Below are 20,535 nucleotides of genomic sequence, written 5' to 3'. Positions count from 1 at the left end.
TAAAGGTGGTGGTGTGGAGGTAATAAAAAAGCAGATAACTGCCCATTCACATATTTGAAAGCCTTATTCTGCTGGTGCCAAAGGTAAGGCAGAAAAGACTTAAAAAAGGTTAAAATGATTTCAGAAATAAAACGATAAAGAGACCGGGCACCTGAAACGGATCATCAAAAAAAGAGACATACATGCTTAACAAGCATTGGCCGCGCGACCGGGAGTTGTGTCGCGCGCAAAAATGAAAAAACGCCAGTGATGCGCATGTGCGCGCACAACGTGAAAAAGTGCTGTGCACGTCGCGTGCGCCCGTGCCCGTTCTGGCAAGCTGATCACCGCTTTGTGAGCACTTTTCTAAGCCCCTAAATGTCTCTATGTGCAGCGCCTGTGCGCTGTCTCAGCGAGACCTAAACTTGTTACAGTCAGTACTTCTGTGTTAAACTCTTACAATATAGTTATAGACTCAAAAACCCTCCCGATATTCCCGACAACTATATCAATGCCTTACTCCCTCAGGACTCTAGCTAGCTGTGGGATTTTGTTATTAAACACACAGACTATGAGCAGCTTGCACTAAACAGATAATACTGGAGAAAGAATTGAGCTTGAAGTAATACTGCGCACCGATGTTCATGAAAAAATGAACTGTCGGAACAATATGACATGTTCCCATATATGAAAGATTTAAAATATACATTGTAAACACTTTAAGAATTGTAACATTATTAATTCGAAATATATGCCTGTTAGGGGGGGGGAAAGAGTCATTTAGCTTGAAGTAATACTGCGCACCGATGTTCATGAAAAAATGAACTGTCGGAACAATATGACATGTTTCCATATATGAAAGATTTAAAATATACATTGTAAACACTTTAAGAATTGTAACATTCTTAATTCGAAATATATGCCTGTTAGGGGGGAAAAAGAGTCATATTGTGGATTTCGGATGTTTATTATCGTATAATACTCTCTTTAAAAATGGCCGCCCAGTTCGTTCGTTCGTTCTTAGTACCTGATTGTTACTGCCGTCCACTTTCTTTTCAACACTAGAGCGGTCGTGGATTCATTTGTATTGGGGCAGCCACATTTGTATTTCTGTAAACAAATCAGCTCGGAATGGATATGTTTGTGTTAAATCCGATTGTCTTATCCTGACTGCCGCCCTACGCTATACCATTATGTCATTCACTCTCAGAGCGTGTCGCCTCCATTGCCAATGAGTAATTATGGCCCGGAATCAGGAAAAGCAGCTGGGGAGGCTGAATCGTTTGTGGCTGGAAAAGGAGAGACAAGGTATGTTTATAACTCCTTCGTCTTTAGAATATAGACTCTTTAATTTATCGAGTTAATTCTCACGTTGCCTTTCTTTACGTAGTTACCACAACTAAACAACCTTTAACCATGCAAGCTAATCTCACCACTCTTTATCGTTCGCCAATGAATGTGGAATATTTTTTTGAATTGTGTATTTATTTGTTAAATACGACACCCTTTACATGAGCGTAGCTGCTCGCTGGCTCCATGCATTTCTCATTACTTTTAGCTAGTTTGTTTCTCTCCTCCTAACAGCATTAAGCATGCTAGTACGTAGTTTCTATTCCTATTGTAAATATGGACATGCAAGTTCGTGGTTTTGCCATACCTCAGCTATCCATACAGAGTATCCACATCTTAAACCATCAGTATGTTTAAATAACGTCATAATCTGGATAATTGCAACATGTTCTAGTATGTATCCTGCAGTCAGTCCCAATTTTGCAAAATCCTCCTTCCTACATTGTTATGCAGATTTTTAATAGCACACTATCCCCCGGTAGTGGAACTTCTCAAAAAGCCAGCTCTTCAGCTTCTTGTGGAATTCAATAAGTGAGGAGGAGACTTTTATGTGTATTGTTAAATCGTTCCACTCTTTAGGAAACATGTTGGAGAAAGCTCAACCGCTGTAATATATAACAAAAGGGACCCCCTGATACTGCTAGATAGTTCCTAGGTCAGGGCACAAATATTATATAAATAACTTATCCTAGGCAACTAATAGGTCCTGAGGGAATAGCAGGTACTGTGGAACATCAAATGTTGTAGCCAAACAATAGATCACCTAATGTAGTGCACATCAAATTATTAACAATAAGAAAAAGTGTTATTCATGATTAACTTATTAAAAATACAAAAAATATTTAATCAAATCACTGACACAGTTAAAAAATCATACAATTACTTTCTCATGGATATTACAAATAACAATATTACAAGTGACAATAATTTCAATTTGTACACATATTTAAAAAACAAGTAAAAAAAACAGACAAGTGGAGTTATTGATTTGTCTCAACCGCTGACACTGTTTGTTTTTTTCATATGTGTGGGAGGTGGCAAATCTGCCTGGTGATGCAGGGGGCAAAACTGTTCGCTTTGCCGGTATTTAGGCATTAACAGCCCGCGGAAACGCGCAGTGGCTGTGCTGCTTGGCGTGCAAAATGCAAGCCCGTCTGCGCCTGGAAGTCGCCAGACGCCAGTTATGCTGCTGGTTCTGGAAATAATACGCTTTTGTATTCCCGTGAGAAATCTTTAGCTATCAGGCTAGCTAGGAACACCTGCTGCTTCCCCCTTGCAAGCTTCCTGTGGATCCATTCTGCTGTAGGAACTATGGCTTTAATTCATGGGTGACCATTTCATGCCCCCCTATCCATCCATCTGCCTCTGGTCAGGACATTAAACTGTTTAGTTTTAGCTGCCGGTTGTCATTTAAACACCACCTGGATGTTTATGACTTGTTACATGACGAATCTCCTGATGTTCATTTTTTGACGGATATATGGTTGTCAGCTGACCCGGTGGAAGAACTAGGCTTGGCCGTTCCCCCAGGCTATAGTATCCTCCTCCTTTATTGAGAGGCTAGAGGTGGCAGTTGTTTTTAAATGATGCACACTTGTCAAAGAAACCGTAGCGGGATGTACGTGTGGACGGTTTGGGGTCTTCTTTAACTTCAACTATACCATGTCTGGCATACTGGTATACCGTCCTCAAGGCCCTTTAAAGGACTGCAGGGCTGCGCTGGTTGACATAGTGGGTTCTCTGGTCATGAGGTACGCCAACTTCACTGTCATTGTTGACTTAAATCTGCTCCTTGACAATCAACCATGACTCAGAAGGGGACAGTTTTTCAGCTGGTCTAGCGGCCTGCCAGCTGCTCCAACTAGTCCATGATTCCACCCACTCTGCTGGCCACCTACTCAAATCAGTTTTTTCCTACCTTTCACGTCTCTCTGTTTCAAACCCCATTCGTTATGTTGGTCTGACCATTATTTGATCCATATGATGCTTTCCGGGATTGTGCCCACTTAAAAGTCACCTCAGAAACTCTCGCTCCATCGCCCCTGGCACAAATTAAACTTTGATCATCTTAGTACCATCCTCTTCTCGAGTGTGCCTAGCTGGCCAGAAAGCACTATCTGATTGGCTACGGCATCCTTTGGATGACTTGATTCCTGCCAAACAATCTAAGTGTCGGAGCACTAAATCCAACCCATGGACTAACAACAATCTTACCAATATGCTTAAAACTTGTAAGCGGATGGAACGGGCTTGGAGGCGAGATTCTGATCCGATCTTGAACGGATGCTAGCAGTCAGCCATTAAGAAATACCATAGTGCTGTTCAGAAAGCAGGGGCAGCACATTTTGCTGATGAGATCACAAACAGCTATAATCCCTCCAAGAGAATTTTTTACATTCTTTGAGATCTCAAAAATTATGGGGCATCTGTGGCGTCCGCCATCAAGTCAGACGTGTAATGTGAGGACATTGCCACCTTCTTTATAAATAAGATGGATAACATCTATAAGACCTTCCCTCAGGTGGCTATGAGCTCTGACTTTGGGGGCTTTGGGGCCATACACTAGCCACCTTCCAGTCAATTACTGAGGATGCACTACGTGTACTCTGAAGGAAGGTTAAATCTGGCTCACCGGCTAACCCCATGAAGCCTAACCATCTTATGAGACTGCTACCTGTGCTTCTTACACCTCTGGGCCAGGTTATTAATATGTACTTGTCTATGGCCACGGTTCCCAGGTCATGGAAGCAAGCGATCCAGCTAAACCGGAGAACTTTCACCGTATCTCCCTGCTACCTTGGGCCTCTAAGATCTCTGAAGCCTATATTAAATCCATCTTGTCAGGCTATTTGGAGGAGAATAATATATTGGACTCCTCCCAGTGCAGTTTCCGCCCGGGCCTCAGCACTGAGTCTGCCCTCATAGCTGTGACTGAACATCTGATAGCAGCACTGGATTAAGGATGTACTTCGGCACTGATCCTATTGGATCTCCGTGCCACATTTGATACGGTCTCTCACCAGATCTTGATACGGAGGAGGCTGGCATTGTGGGCCCTGGATTGGTTTACATCCTTTCTTTCGGGTAGGTCCTTTCAAGTGTCGCCCCCTCCTTTCATTTCCAGGGTCCATTCCATCAAACAGGGTGTGCCGCAGGGCTCTGCATTAAGTCCAACGCTTTTCAACCTGTATGTTCAGCCTCTAGCCGCGGTAGCCAAGAGGAGAAGGCTGACTATTGTATCATATACTGATGATCCACAATTAGTAGTCACCCTCTCCGATGACTGTCTAAATGATGCTGCTAAGTTACTGAGTGATCTTGCAGACGTTGCAGGGTGGATGACTGCCAACTGTCTCCAGCTCAATGCCAGCAAGTCAGAGATATTGCTGTAGGGAAAGATCTTGAGCTATGGAGCGAACAGTGGTGACCCACCACCCTGGACCATGCACCCGCTCCCAAACAGGTGGTGAAAAACCTTGGTGTCTGGGTCGATTATGCACTTAGTTTCCAAACCCAAACGAAGAAGGTGGCGGTAACATGCTTTTGTATTCTGCGCGGGCTCAAGCCTCTGCTGTTTTGTTTTACCCTTCCATCCGACAGATTATCGTTCAGGCATCTGTGTTGTCGAGACTGGCCTATTCCAGCTCGCTTTACCTGGGGGCCAACAAGACAGAGATTTTGAGACTGCAGAGTCTAAAATGTAGTCGCCAGAACTCTTCTTGGCATGCCTAGACGCTGCCCCACCTCCAGTGCCATTCGTCAGCTACACTGGCTTCCGGTGGCGAGACGGGTGGAGTTCAAGTCTCTCTTTTTTGCATTTAGGATCCTGAATTCCCCTGCCCCGACATTTTAGTGTGCCTTTTTTCTTCCTACACTCCCACTCGTCATCTTCGCTCAGTAGGTCAACACCTGGTAGTTGTCCCCCAGGTCAGGAGGTCTCGCGCCGGTGGGCACGCCTTTCGCACACTGGCAGTGAAACTTTGGAATGCCCTTCCTGTACACATCCGGAGTATGGATAACTATCTGGCATTTCGGAAAGCACTGAAGACACATCTTTTCCCATCTCTTTAGTTTTGTAGTCCACACACTTCTGCTACCTCTGTAGCTCTTAATAGCCCATTAGTCATTTTTAGGTCTTGCCTGAGCCAGCGCATGCGCTGTCTGGCTCGACTTTTAGTAAGTGGGCTTCAAAAATCCGACCACATGCTTTTTGTGTGACCTAAAGCTTGCGGTTACGCGGACGGCTATGCGTACAGGCGCCATCTGGCTTTCGTCTCTCGTCATCGTTCATCAAGCGCATTGCTCGCGGACACCCTTACACTTGCGGGACGCTGCAGCTGCTTTCACTTTTTCCGCGGCACGCGCGCACACAACGCCCAGGCTTGTCTTCCATGCCATCACTTGTCAGCCAGGCACCGCACGCACAGGGCTGCCATTTCCAAAGGGCTTTGTGTGCTGAGTTGACTTGAGTTATCTTTAAATGGAATGACAATTATTCTTTGGCGGAATACATGAATGCTGATGCGGCGCGCGCCCCTTGCCCCAAGGCGCTCTTGAGAAGGAAGAGTTATTGCCAGGCCCAAGGGGTTGTCCCCTTATTGTGTGCATTAAGCATGGCATATTCTCTTGTGAGCGCTTTTATTTACAATTAATATTGCACCTCTTAGCTTCGATGGGCAGCAGCTTGTGTTTATTCTAGCAGAAGGACCTCGAATGGGGCGCTGTAGAGAGCAGTAAGGTTTTTGCGGAATCCGAAACAAGGTGCAAAGCAGGAATTACAAAAACTCTGTCGTCTGGTTCCTATAGTCAGGCAGACATTTTCTCTCTCGCTCTCTCACTGTTTCCCACTTCTCTTTTTTTCTCACTTCTCTCCCTCAAGCGCATATCTGTCTTTCAGCCGGTTGGTTATTTCTCGCTCACTCACTCTTTTCAATCTCTCTCACTTCTTTTTCTCAATTCTCTCCCTCACAGGCCCATCTCTCTTTCAGCAGGCTGGTTGTTTCTTGCTCACTCTCTCCTTCCCATCTCTCTCACTTCTTTTTCTCACTTGTCTCTCTCTTCTCCTTTTTACCTCCTCTATCCCCTCTTTCTTTCTTTCTCCTTTCTTCCTTCCCCCTGATACTTATCCTCTCTTTCCTTAGTTTATATTTCTTGCACTTAGGTCTGTGTGTCTCTACCGCACTCCCATTTTTCCCCTTTCTTTTTCTGCCCACTTCTCCCTCCTCCCCTCTCGCTGTCTTCTCTCCATCTCCGTCTATTGCTCATTCTCCCTCAGTCGCCTCTCTGCTTGACTCGCTTCTCTTTTTCTCTATCTCATTGGATTCTTACCCCCTTGATTCTTTCTCCCATTCTCTTTCTCTAGACTCTCTCTCATCATCACATTTCCTCTTTCTGTCCCTCTTTCTTTGTCACCCCTCAATCTCTCAACTTCTGTGTCTTCCTCTCTCTCTCTTCCTGCATCTTCGCTCTCAACACTCTCGCGCACACACACCATAATTATCTTTCTTTTTCCTATAACCCTCGCTTCCTTTCCTGGGTCCTTTCTGTGCCTCTCTGTCTATTACTCTTTCTCCCTTCCGTTGTCACCCACACTGTCTCTTCACCTCTCTCTCCCGGACCGCTCTCCTTGATCTACTCACTCTCGTCTCTATTGCTCTCCCACCCTAAACAGTTCCCTTCCACTCACTCACTTGCTTTCCTGCCCTCACCGCCGCCTTACCTCTTGATGTTGAGTGTCCAAGATAGACCAGAGGAACATTAAAATAATTCTATAATAATTTGTAAAAATAAAAAATAAAATAGAAAAGTGAAACGCGAACAAACTCAAAAGTAAAAATAAAAAACTATACGTTTACTTGTTTTCATCTTTGAAGTTTTAGCCGTTAATTGTGATTCGATATTTGGGGGCCCGCCGTTTCACTCTTCACTGCCCTTTTCCCACATATTAAAGCCAGGGTTTGATATTATTTATTCCAGCGGTGATAGCTTCGAGGACAGCCTAAGATATACGGAGCAGTTCTGACACGGGATATGGAGCCACCCTCACCTGATCAAAGCGCGCAACGTGTAGGGCTGCCCACGTCCGGTTTTCTATCGGCACCGACGGTAGTTTAACGCCTTGCAAGGTACAGAAATAAGCAAAATAACCGAAAGACAGTATTTTCCACATTGCCTGTATTTACTTCAAACAGCAAACATGAGTAGAAAGCACTTTTTTGATGTGTTTGAGAGAGCCGCTAACCGTCCAGGGCTAATAATGAAAGAAAACAGAGACAGTAAAGTGATATTATTAACATATATATACGATTTTGGTTCAAGTCACATTTAGTATCATGCCTGGGCCTTTCACAGACTCTTAACACGACAACACCTGACCGGTATGTTTCCCTTGGGAAGGTGGCAACCCTGGCAGTGTGGTACGTTTCAGGTGCAGGAGAGAGGTCTGAGTTTTCTGAAGTTAACAATGGAGCTCATTTAAATGACTTCAACAGGTGTGGCCTTAAGGTTAAGTGCGGATTTCTGCAGCAGACGCCATAGCCCACTGAGCTAAAAGCATTTGCAATGCAATAGGTCTCGCCCTTACGGAACTTTCAGCTATTGACATTGCAAATAACAATGCCTTTTATTTTTGTTTTCGTTTTTAAAACAGAAATAAATGGCATTGTCATTAACAATGCCAACAGCTTAAACTCACGTAAATGCGAGACCTATTGCATTGCAAATGCTTGTTCTTTCTTTCGCCATGATGGGTTGCTGCTGTTAGCTGCAATTACTGATTTTAGCGCCGGGACGCCCCTTTGCTGGGGCAGCTGCGTGCTCTACAAGTCTAAAAAAAAAAGTGTCTGGGAGGTTTGTGAAAGCAGATGGGATTGTTGAGGTATGCTGGGTCAGTGTTATTTAGTACCTTGAAAGTGTGGGTGAGGGATTTGAATTGTGCTCATTTGTGTATCGGTAGCTAGTGGAGTTCCTTCAGATGTAGTGGGATGTGAGTGCAGTGTGGGAGGCTGAGAGTGTTTATGACTGCTGATTTCTGAATGGTCAGCTACCTTTTAGCGACAAACATGGAGAGTGGTCCCATAGTCCAGCTTGTTTGCGACAAGGGCACTCATGAAGGTTTTCCGTGTGCTTATTGGGAGCCCTTTGAATGTCTTCCTTAACATCTTAATGATATGGAAGCAGGGGACGGTGACAGCGTTGACTTAAGCAGTCATGTAGAGTATGCTGTAGATGATGATCCCAAGGTTCTTGGCTTGCATGGTGGGGGTAGGTGTTGGTCCTAACTTTGTTGTCCACTAGGCGGTGTCCCATGGTGAAGTGCCCTTTCCGAAAATACCAATTGTGGTCTTATCGGTGTTAAACTTCAGGCAGTTGGTTGTCATATATTTGTCACTTTCAGTCATGCAGGCATTTCACTTGATCTGGGTACTGGGCTTCTTCTCCATGAGCACGAATACTTTGTGTCATCGCCAATAGAGAGGACATTGATACCATGAAAGCAGATGATGCTGGCTAGAGGGATTATGTATATATTGAAGCGGGTCAGACTCTGGGATGATACTTGCGGATCTTAACAGCTGAGGTTGCATGTGTCCTAGGTGTACAGAGCCAGGCTGACAGACTGAGTCCTTCCAGTCAGGAAGGAGCAGATTTGTCAGAATGCCTGTCCTTTGATTACAGTATCTTTTAGGCACTGGATGAGGACAGGATGTCAAATGCGGCGGAGAGGTCTAGAAGGATGAGGGATGCTGTGTCTTCTCCATTCAGAGTGACATAGATGTCATCCATGGCGGTGATTATGGCACTTTCCATATTGTGGTTGGGTCTGAAACCAGACTGACTGGTATCAAGGAGATTGTGGAAACTAAGGTATTTGGTGAGGGGTCTATGTATGATTTTTGTCTGAGACGTTGGCTGAGAATGGTAGCAGGGAGATCCAACGTAGTTGGCGAGCTTGAAGGGTTCCCAGAGGATTTCTTCAGCAATGCGAGGACTGTTGATTGTTTCTAAGCATCTGTGAAAATGGTCACAAAAAAGGTGGCTGTTCAGAATGGATGTGAGCATGGCGCTGATGGGTTGCAGTCCTCTGAAATAGGTGTGGTGGGGCAGAGGTCCAGTGGGGTCCTTCAATGTATGTACTTCATGGTGATGGCAGTTTCATCTTGTGTAATAACGGGCCATATGCTTAACATTGGTTCTTTAGATAAGATAGGAGGCATATCGCGAGACCTGTTTGATCTGGTGGCAGGTTTAAGTTACTGTAAATGGCTATGATTTTGTTGTTGAAGAATTGAGAGAGATTTCTGCGGAGATCCTGTGAGGGGATAATTAAGTTGGAACCGACCACTTCTAAGGTGAAATCCTTAATGATGGCGAAGATTTCTTTGCTTCTGTTGGTGCTGACATTGATGCAATTCAGATGTTGTTGACGGATGTGAAAATAGGGACCAGGAAGGCGTTGTGTGGTGATGAGGGTAGGTCCCTTTACTTGTTCGGTGAGGCCCAGGCTCCCAATGCTTTTGAGTTGGGATCTGCCTGGTCCTTCTGGTGGAAATACAGGTCTCTGAGTAGGATGTAATTGCTAGCTTCGAGGATGTGTTACAACTCAGTCCATGATGGTGTCTGTGAAGTCGGTGCCCGGTCCCTGTGGTCTGTAGATGAGAGGGTGAAGTTGGCTGTGATGTGGAGTTTCAATGACATTTGGAGGATCACGTGTCCATGGATTTTCTGCAGCGGACAGCGTTATTGTGAATTTTGGCGATTCCTCCTCCAGGCTTGTTAAGTCTGTCATGCCTGGCAATTTTGCAGCCGGCAAGGATGGTTGTGGCGAAGTCAAGGGCCGATGTGGGTTCAGCCAGGATTCCATAACGCTAAGTAGGTCTGGGATAGTTTTGTGCAGCAGGTCACAAATCTCTTCGGTGTGTGTTTGGTGAGTGAGCAGGTGTTGAGGAGCATGCATGCAAATGCAAAGAATTGTGTTAGTGATTGCAGGACTTTGAGTGAGAGAGCAGGGTGGTGGGTGCTGTCGGCACTGGTGTGGTGACTGTTGGGTGTGGATAAATGCCTTAGAAATAGCAGGAAGCACAAGTTAACACTCCCTCTGTGTTTTGTGGTGCAGTGAGGCAGTAGCGTGGGAAGTGGCAGCTGGGGTTGAGAGCGTAGAGGGTCGCAGTGGGTTACTGCTTCTAAGTGTGGTCCTAACCTGGATGGGAGCAGACTGGCTGCGCAGGTCCACTGTCTTTTCACACTGTGGTCACTATTAGGTAAGTCCTGGGAGGGGGTAGGAGTGATGTCACTCCCTGTGTAGATGAATGATGGAAAATCCAGTGATGTAATTTCCCGTGCAGATGGATGGTGAGAAATCCAATTATGTCACTTCCTGTGTAGATGGATGATGGAAATTAGTCCTCTTGCTTGGCGTCTTCTTTTAAAGACCGTTTTAGCCAGTAACCTGTTGAAACCGTGTTCCAGGGGCTCATGGGCTTTTATTAAACAACTGAAACCTTTACTTACACCTCACCAATTGCATCAATAAGTGAAATTACCAAAGTGCAGTGGCTGATAAAAAGAAAGCAAAAAGGACTGAGATTGAACGCCCTGTATCTTAAAGCTTTAAGGAAAGCACATTGTTGATGAAATGTCCAGTGTCATTAGAAGTGTGCACCAAATTGGTAATCGAACAGCCCTGCATGGGAAATTAACCATTCAACGTCTACCCATATGACTTCTCCTCTCTGTACTACGCTTCTTTCCTCAGCTCGGGGGATTACTCATGACATTTTTAGAACCTGTGGGACAGCTTTGAAGATGTATCTTCGGCAGCCCTTGTAGCTAGCTGCAAATCAGTGATCACATGCAACAGTTGCAGCCTCAAGGCCAATCTCTGGCATCCTGCTTTGAAGGTGACACAGCTTTCATTTTCTCCTTCAGCAGCAGATTTACCAATAGCTCCAAACCACTTTAGGCTGTTGGGCAAGACAGGAATCTTTGCTGTGATCTAACAGTTCACTCGGAAATAGCACAGAGAGAAAAAGGGAACCTTTTTGTAGCAAAGGTCATACACATAAACATTCCTTATGCACACAGGATCTCAGCACAAGATTCTGGCATTGATATAGCAGCTAAACTTTACATGACAGGGTGAGTGGGCTGCACTGCCACCAACACAGAGAAGTAGATCTGGTAAAACAACAAATTCATGAAATATGGTAATTATCCAGCACAGCTCCACATAATGTACCAAGGCCAGGGGCAGTAGTCCGCTGCCTAATATGACGGCATGCTTGGTGCACCCTGCCATGTGACAAAACCGGTTCTGGCCCACATATTTTGAGGGACAGATATAGGCCTCTTCTAGATTAGAGTGACATCAGAGCCAAAATAAAGTCAGTTTCATATGTAGTTGGTACTCCGGGAAGGGTTACGTACCTATTTCGCATGTAGGAGACATTCCCATCTTAACAGACACAAACCGTATACCATAACTTAATGAAACTTTTTTTAAACAAATGTATACTAATAGTTTATGAATATTTCTTAGCTTTTCACCCCACCAACTCCTCTTTTTTTCAAATTCGTAAAATAAAGAAGCCTAACCTTTTTCAAAAGCTTTATTTATTGTTTTCAATACATTATGCATACCACATTGCGAGAAAGTGCCCTCTTTTTAGATGGTTGCCCCCACTTTTTGCTAAACTGCGCTGATGTGCTTTGACAAGTTTGCCTTGGGTTCCTGCCAAGCAGGTACGCAGGGCCTATGTTCTTTCCCTAACTGCATTGAAAACAAAACCCAATTGGCACTCTTTGGCCACGGGTCCGCACCTTCTAAATGGTACCACAAGTACCAAGGGCACTGTGGCCAGGGAAGGCCTCTAAGGGCTGCACCACTTATTGTGCCACCCTTAGAGGCCCTGTACCTTTACACACACACACACACATACACTACCTTTGCAGGCTGCGGTTTGGGTGCAGATCAAAGTGAAGAGTCAACATGGTACACATCCCTGTGTGCCATGCCTGCAACCCACTGTCCTGGCCTAGGTCAGCCACCCCTCTAGCTGGGTGCACTATTCCAGTGGTGAGGGTACAGGTGCATGAGCCCTGTACCCCTACAGTGTCTAAGTCAGTTCTTAGACATTGTAAGTGCAACAATGCCATTAAGAGTATATGGTGCTGGGAGTTTTCATTACGCACTCCACAGTACCATAATGGCTTTACTGAAAACTGGGAAGTTTGGTATCAAACTTCTCAGCACATTAAATAAACACTGATGCCAGTGTGGGATTAAATGAAAAATGCCCCAGAGGACATCTTAGAGATGCCCCCTGAAAAACGACCTAACTCTAGTGTCCAGGCTGAGTGGCTGCTCACCAGCTGCCACCACCAGATATGTTTCTGGACCCTTGGGTCGAGAGCCTGCTGCTCTTGAGGGTCTGAAACAATGCACATCCTGGGACGAGGTGTCAAGCCTCCTCCCCCAGGATGGGCAGGGTCTACGAAGGGGAAGCTTCAAAGGCTTGCCACCTTCATGAGCTTCCCCAGGACTTTTGCTGCTTCCAGCAACTGGTCCCCACCGCTTCTGACCCCCACGTTAGGTGGGAGAATTGGCGGGAAAACCAAGTGAGGAAGGGAGGTGTGCCCACCTTTGCCAACCCCACCCCTCTGGTTGGGGAGGCGAGGTGAAGCACAGCTCTCAGTCCCCACCATCTTGCAGATGGGGGACCCAGCCAACCAGAGAGAGGCATATGCCCTCCTCCCACTGGAGAGTGGCATAATAGGGGGTGTTCCCACCCCAATTAAGGGAACCATTGGTCGCAACCTTTACCTACCTGCAACACCCCATAATCTAGTATTTAGGGGCCACCTGACTCTTGCCTCCTCAGACAAGAACGGACCAAGAAGAAAAGAAGAAGGACCGAAGACCTGTGCCGAAGCTAAGAAGAGGAGGATGCCCACTGACTTGTCCCCAACCCTAGCGGCCTGTCCCTACCTCGAGCCTACAGAAGCGAAGTCCTGGTGTGACCTGCAGCCAACAACCTTAAGAACCCCAAGGACGTGCCCTGCCTTCCACAAGAAAGACTCTGTCTCCCTTGAGCACCGGATTTGCTCACCGCAGACTCTGGCTCTGGCCAAATCTGCGAGTCTTCACTAATCTGCACCCAAAGCCCACGGCCCGAGTTTGAGTGGCCAAACACCACAAGGAGGTCTCTCCGGCAATCTTGACCTGAGATCTGGTGATCTCTGACCTGCCTTCATTCTCCCGGCAAAGCCTGCAGCCTCTTTCTGGAGCCAACCATAACCAGAGCTGGTAAGAAAGCCCGACGCCTAAAGACACCCCTGCACCCGAAGTCAAACTGCCTTGGCCCAACCAACAGTGTCCCAGCATTCCAACTTACCTCTCCAACTTCAGAAGATTTTTGTCCCCGAGCCTGCAGTCTTTATTGAAACCGGAGAATTCCCATTGAAATCAACAGGGCACCCAAGTACAAGAGATCCGCTCCCAGGAACCACTGTAACTGCTGCCACGCCCAACAAGTAGTGTAGAGAGGTTGTATGTCGTAGGGTCCAGTTGTAGACCAACATGGAGCATGACATTGAGTGGCATGGAGCCGGCCAAATCTCTATCAATTCGGCTGCACAGCAGCCTGGCACCCACATGGTACCAATGATACGCATATTGACACTGGGCCACTGAGTAATATGGCTGAAAATTAGGTACTCTGAAGCTACCACTGACGTAAAGAACGATCAGCGCACACCAGCCCACCTGTGGTCTGTGACCGGCCAAATCAATCTCTTCAACGGCCCCCTCAAGGTGGCGAAGAAGGCATTGGTAAGAGGAAAAGGTATGTAGAGAAACAAATGAAGAAATCTAGACAGTACAAACATTTTAATTATTGCGATCTGTCCCATTATTGACAGCGGAAGGCTGATCCATCATTCAAATATCAGTGTTAATTTGTCCACAGTCGGGCCGTAGTTGAGGTGGGGAACTTGCTCCTTGTCACGGTGGACGTGGATGCCTAAATATTTAACCGTGTCAGCACACCAACACAGCGGTAAGTCGATGTGGAATCGCTGGGCACCCTCCATCAGTGGGAATAATTCTGACTTGTTCCACTTGATCTGGAACCCCGAGAATAGTCCAAATCTCTGAATCTCTTGCAACACTGGGCTAACATTTGTAGCAGGGTGACGGATCAGGATGTCATCTGTGTAAAGCGATAGTAACAGCAGACCTGTGTCGAACTGCAACCTTCACCAGGTTCTTCTGCAGGTGGCGGACCATGGGATCCATTGTCATAATAAATAAGAGCGGGGAGAGTGGTCACCCCTGTCTCGTGCCCCTAGCCAGCGACATTGGAGCAGTTATTGAGCCATTGGTGCTGATGTGGGCAGTTGGGTGAGAATAGAGGAGCTGTATTAGAGATGTAAAGCTGAGCATTAGACCAAGTATCCAAAGCTGTCCCATAAAAAAGGTCCCTCGAGGCAGGCAAAGGCCTTCTCTGCGTCAAGCAGGGCCAGGGCTACCGAGGTAGATTGGTGGGGCACGAACCCTGACTGGAGTGAGGAGATAATATTTCGAGAATAAGCGACAATCTACGTGATAGTACTTTCACCAGGATTTTAGTGTCAAAGTTCAGTAAGGGCAGTGGTCTGTAAGGCTGACAATATTGTGGGTTCCTGCCGGGTTTTAATAGCAGGACCACAATTGCCTCACGCAGCATGGGTGTGTACACCTGTTTCCAGGGACTCGGACTAAAACTCCAGCAGGTATGGAGGCAGCAAGTGTTTGTGAGTCTTATAGAATGTGCCCATAAGCTTCTTCGAGCCAGGAGACTTCGACCCATCCATAGAGTCAATTGCGGCTACAATCTCCTCTACTGAGATCGGCTCACTGAGGAACTGTTGCTGTGTGTTGGACAGCCAGACCATGGTGATCTCAGACCGATAGTCTGCCAGACCTCCATCCTCCTCAACGTATCTAGTGGTGTAAAGATGAGTGTAGTATTGCAGAAGCTCCACCAAAATGTCCCCCCAATCTGTGGACCTAGCTCTGATATGCAGTCACTTCCCCGGATGCAGCAATCTCACCAAGATGTGGCCTGGGCACTTGAGTTCCCCGTACCGACGTGCCCTTGCGTACTTCCCCAGACACTACACCTCTTGGTCCCCGATGTCACAAAACTCCCCCATTGCTTCCGCACGGAGAAGTAACCCATCGGTCACCATCCTCCCCCCCCGCCCCCCCCCCCCCCAAGGCCCCAGATTACAGCCCCCAAAGGTACGCCTCCACACGTTCCAAGGAGCACTGTATATCACGTAGTGTACCACCATGTTTCGCGATCGCCATTCCACACCATTCCACAGATATTCGCTTTAAAAGCCTCTCAATGGCCTGTGTCTAACCTTTTTAAATGACTAAATCATAACCCTTTTAGGTTTATTGAACCCATTCCAGATTTTATTTAAAAAGTTCTTAAGAATTCCTTCTAACCAAGTTAAGCTTTTTAAATGATTTTACTTTAGAACCTGAAATGTTTATAATTTAATTTGCAAACTATGTCACCATAAGTGAAACATTTATTACCAAATGTCATCAGTTGTTCTGTCCAAAAACGGAAATTCAAACAAAGCGTTTTATTTTTTTTATTTTTTTATATGGTATTTCAGTAGAACTGAATTTGACTTTTCACAAGCATGTGTTTTGGAAGTGGGTTCAGTTGATTTTATTGTAGTTTTATTCTGGTTGTTCTTTATGTTGTGTGTAACTTTTGATTTTTGTCTTGGCAGATGGTCATATAAAGGATTCACATCGCAACAGACCTAAACTGGTAAGGTCTGTTTCTGAAAATAACATGACTACAGTCCTCCTATGTGAATCATCTCACCAGCTGCAGTTAATTTCTCTTTTAGTTTAAAGGTGAAGTCTGGCTGACAGCAGTTAAGACAAGCATTTGCAATGTAGTATGTCTTGCATTAGTAAAACTTTGAGCTATTGGCATTGCAAATGCTAATGTTTGTATGTTTTTTTTGTTTAAAATATCCCCGTAGTAGCATAAGTAATAGCAAATGAAATTCCACGAATGAAGTAAAGCATGCAGTACTAGAGGCTCTTACTAGGTGTCCCTGTGGAGTTGTAAATGGACCTCTATTAGCCACATAAGGTACTGCACATTTAATTGAAATATAAAGAAAGAGTGCTGCTGAGTATACGTATTAATTTGTTTTTTATTGTTCGCTTGTGTTTAAAAAATGCCCCATTGTTATTTATTTATTTATTTATATTTGTTTGTGAAATAAAGCGAAATCAAGAAAATTTGTGCATTTTTAAAATGCAAGCTAACAAAAATTAAACTTCCAATAAAAACAAATGGAAACGTATGCTCTACTGTAATGTATCCTTTCATATTTGCATTAAGGATGCAACAGCCTGTGGTACTCCACCCTTTCCTTGAGACCTAATATCAGAATAGTATTATACAATGGTACAAGGCACAAGAGCTAGCATTTTTGGGGGGGGATTTTGTAGCATTTGTGGGACTCTGCGCTTTAACTTCATATGTTTGAAGCTAAAGTGCACCATGCCTCGCATGCTATTAAAGGAAATCAGTAGAAATGGCTGCTGCAGGCACCATGTTCAAAGTGAATAAAATTACAGGGAGCATTAACTAGTATGAGCTTTTTTCATTTGGGCCTTTTGCAGCCTTTGCGGTATGCCACGCTATAACTTTATATGTTTAAAGCTAAAACGTGCTGTGTCCTCAGTACTAGAAAAGTAAATAAATAGAAAGTAAAGGCTAGGAGCCGCCATGTTGAAAGGTAAAGCTGACAATGATGTAAAGGCGCCCGCCTTTTTGATAAATGTATTTCTTTTTATAGCATTTGCTGCACAACGTGTAAAACCTAATGTGCAGCATTCAGCAATTGCTACAAAAGTAAGTAAATAGCAAAGATGGCCGCTGCCCTCAGAATAACATCAATCCATATTTTTTAAATAAATGATTTAAATTACATACACAAACCATTCACCAACTTCACACCAGCACACACAGCATAACATACAATTACAGCACCTAGCACACCACACATACACCTGCTCACCAATACAAGCACATACAATCACTAATATCATACTAACTTACCCAACCTCCACCACAATACACACTGACTCTAACACATGGAAGCTTGCTCCGTTGCTGTACATATTCTGTGCGGGCTTTCATGTGTGGAAGGATGCTCAGCTGCTGTCGCTGTTATTCCTCACTATCTATAAGCAAATCTAAGCAGTACCTGTTGAATGTGCAAAGAAGCACATACTGCGGCTACCTGTACATATGTGTTGTGTATTTGGGAGATCTGTATTGCAGATGTTACAATCTGTCTGTACCTTTTGTGTTAGGGAAGCTGACACTGCTGCTGCTCATGGTGTCCTTATAGTCTGTGTTATTGTGGCTTGGGATACATCTTTTCAATATACAAAGGCAAAAAAAGATGTGATTGTCAAAGCTTAAGGATATTTTGACAGGTGGAACTTTATTGTGCATATCTAAACCGGTGCTCTCTAAGACATTGCATTGGCAAAGTCAGCTGACTGGTTCTCTCTGTGACTCACTCACTATACATCAGCCACTGTTGCTTTGCACACATTTCACTTATCATTCTCACTTGCAAAATTAATAAAACATTGCTCTCATGGGGAATGATTCTCATAACAGAAAAAAAGTCAACAGACAGCGTAAGATTTTCTTACAAAGTTCTCTATGAGTCCAAGAATAGCCCAGGGAAGTCAGCCTGAATTTACGGCACTCTGGACAAACCATAACAGATTTCTGTGCACCATTTGGCTCAAAGAGGTGTTCAGAGTGGGACCTCAACATGGTTCTAGCTCAGTTGAGAAACCATCAGCCTAATTAGATGTTGCTATTCTGCTCTGGTTTGCACCATGAGCTGTTGGAGAAGAAGTTGGACTTTGATCCTCCTGGAGCATGGCGAAGCAAGCTGCCTTTGGAATCCTAGTTGTATTAACAAAGACCACCTTTTTTTAGAGGCTCCGCACAAAAATCACGCTGCTAAGTGTCGTTTGTTATGGAGGTGATTTATTTAATTTGAGTCTGTGTTTGCCGGTGGGAGCCACTGGTTCTCATTTTTGCAACCAACACTTAGTTTTCTGCATCAGACATTTACCAAGAGCAAGCGAGGGAAACTAAACAAAATGGAAAGACGGAGGAAGAGAAAGAAGGAAAACCGTCATAAAAGGAGAAAGCATGAACTTGAAGGACTGAGATAAAGGGGCAGGGAGTGTCTGGTAGTGATTAAGGGCAATGGAGCTGGATTCAAAATTAGTCATTCTTGATATTAGGTGTGCTAACATTCAAATGCAGTGGCTTCAGGCTTCTGAACTGAACCTTTGGCACGGTCACTCGTTCTTGTACAAATTAAGCAATGCATGCATGAGGCAAAAGTTCCAGCAACCGTCCTGGAGCAGGTAACACATAATCCATTGAGGCAGGGTGGTTGCTTTAAAATGAGTCCTTTTATGCCCTTATCTTCTTCAGAGCAATCCATTTGATTTCTTATTAGAACTTAATTGCTTTCCACCTCAGTGGGCTGAAAGGTGGACCACAAGGGTTATCCTATGTCCTACATGCTAAGAATCACAACTTAGCTGTGGCTTATGGTGAAGCAGTCAGAGACACCATGCTTGTGCCTACTGGGGCAACTGCTGCCATTGGTAAAGATGTCCTCACCTTATGGTGGTTGCACTCTCAAGTCAGCAGCAAAAGGGTGACCTCACATTAACTCATGCACTCTGTAGACTGCAGTGTGATGCTCAAGACATCTGTGAATGTCTGAACTGCACCCAACTGAGAAGATAGATGCTAACATTCAGTCGGGTCAGCTGTGAGGAGCAGGCAAAGACCAGAGTCCCCTGCTCTGAGGCAGGCTGCAGCATAACCCACCTTCTTCGTCCCCCTGGCTCTGCTGCCTCATGACTGATTGGGAGGGGGACAGTGGAGCTTGGAAATAGACAACAAAGAAAGTGAAACGAGCCACGGCATCGCTGCTGGATGATGTTTGGGAGGTGGAAGGGGTGTTCTTTGCAGCCAAGCATTACGGTTCTCTAGTAAATAAATAAATAAAAAGCCTCAGCGATTGCTGCTTTATGCTGTTTGGGACGTGGGAGCCAAGGCGATTACGGCTCGATGCTGTTTGGGAGGCAGGAGGGGTGTTCTTAGCGGGCAAGCATTGCCGGGCGCTGTAATGGAGCGCTTATTAAAACAAAAAAGTCCCTAAACAAAAAGAAACAAGCATTTACAATGCAACGGTCTCGCCTTTGCCAAAGTTAGAGCTATTGGCATTATAGCGCGGACTTTACCGGAAGGTGTCAGAGCGCTTCACAATAGGAACAGTAATGATACATGAGGAGAAAATTACAAGTGAACAAGTTACAAAAGCAAACGTTAAGTTACATGAGGCAAAAGTGACAATTGTGAGCAAACAAAATACAAGAGGTAGCAAACGGTACATTACAGGAGGAACAAGTGCTCATTCTACATTGCATAAGGAGTTTCAAAAATGTCTGAGAATAACCACTTTGTGCTGTGCGCACTGCTATATTCACAAAAGCTAAACGTTCTAACTACAATCAGGGCCCCTGCCCCCTGTTAGCTCTGGCTTGCTATCAGCTTCAGCATCTCTGATTCCTATAGCCAGAATGTGCTTTTGTAGCCAAACATGTTTTATGAGGAGCCCTGTTTTGTAACTGCAGAATTAAATACTTTTCTCATACTATTAGCACAACTAAAGAATGAAAGCTTGTACTTTATTTACTGCTTTAAATAAACATTTACATGATTGAAAATTATGCAATGGTGTCATGCTCATTGCACCAAAGTAAGCATGCAATTAAAAAAATACATGATGAGTAACTTGCGCTATATGTTTCTATACTGACATTGGGAGGAGGGGGGGGGGGGGGTCTGGTGACGTTTGAGGTGCCACTGAGACCGATTATGGTGATACACAGGACCATATCACATTGATGCCTGTTTTGTGACAGAGACAGACAGATCGATCGATCACATGGAATAAGACAAGGGAGAGAAAATCACATACAGACAGAAATGCAGCAAGAGAGGCTCACAGGGAGGAAGCGAGAGATGGAGAGAGTAAGAGGCCACAAGGTAGAGAACGATGAAGGTAATA

The 20,535-nt window shown here is 45.0% G+C and overlaps 1 protein-coding gene across 1 annotated transcript in view; it reads left to right on the top strand.

Moving 5' to 3' along the window:
• Positions 1 to 1,014: 1,014 nt before the first annotated feature.
• The window catches only part of LOC147747302 (uncharacterized), a 74,078-nt gene continuing 54,557 nt past the window's right edge, over positions 1,015 to 20,535 (top strand). Inside the window, exons 1-2 of the mRNA XM_086936217.1 lie at positions 1,015 to 1,287; positions 16,120 to 16,160. Coding sequence (XP_086792343.1) covers positions 1,221 to 1,287; positions 16,120 to 16,160 — 108 coding nt within the window. The 5' untranslated portion in view covers positions 1,015 to 1,220. The remainder of the gene's footprint in view (positions 1,288 to 16,119; positions 16,161 to 20,535) is intronic.

The sequence above is a fragment of the Lissotriton vulgaris genome, chromosome 1_1 (assembly GCF_964263255.1).
Source record: "Lissotriton vulgaris chromosome 1_1, aLisVul1.2, whole genome shotgun sequence".
In the NCBI taxonomy this organism is placed as follows: domain Eukaryota; kingdom Metazoa; phylum Chordata; class Amphibia; order Caudata; family Salamandridae; genus Lissotriton; species Lissotriton vulgaris.
This window is presented reverse-complemented; position numbering and strand designations above follow the sequence as displayed.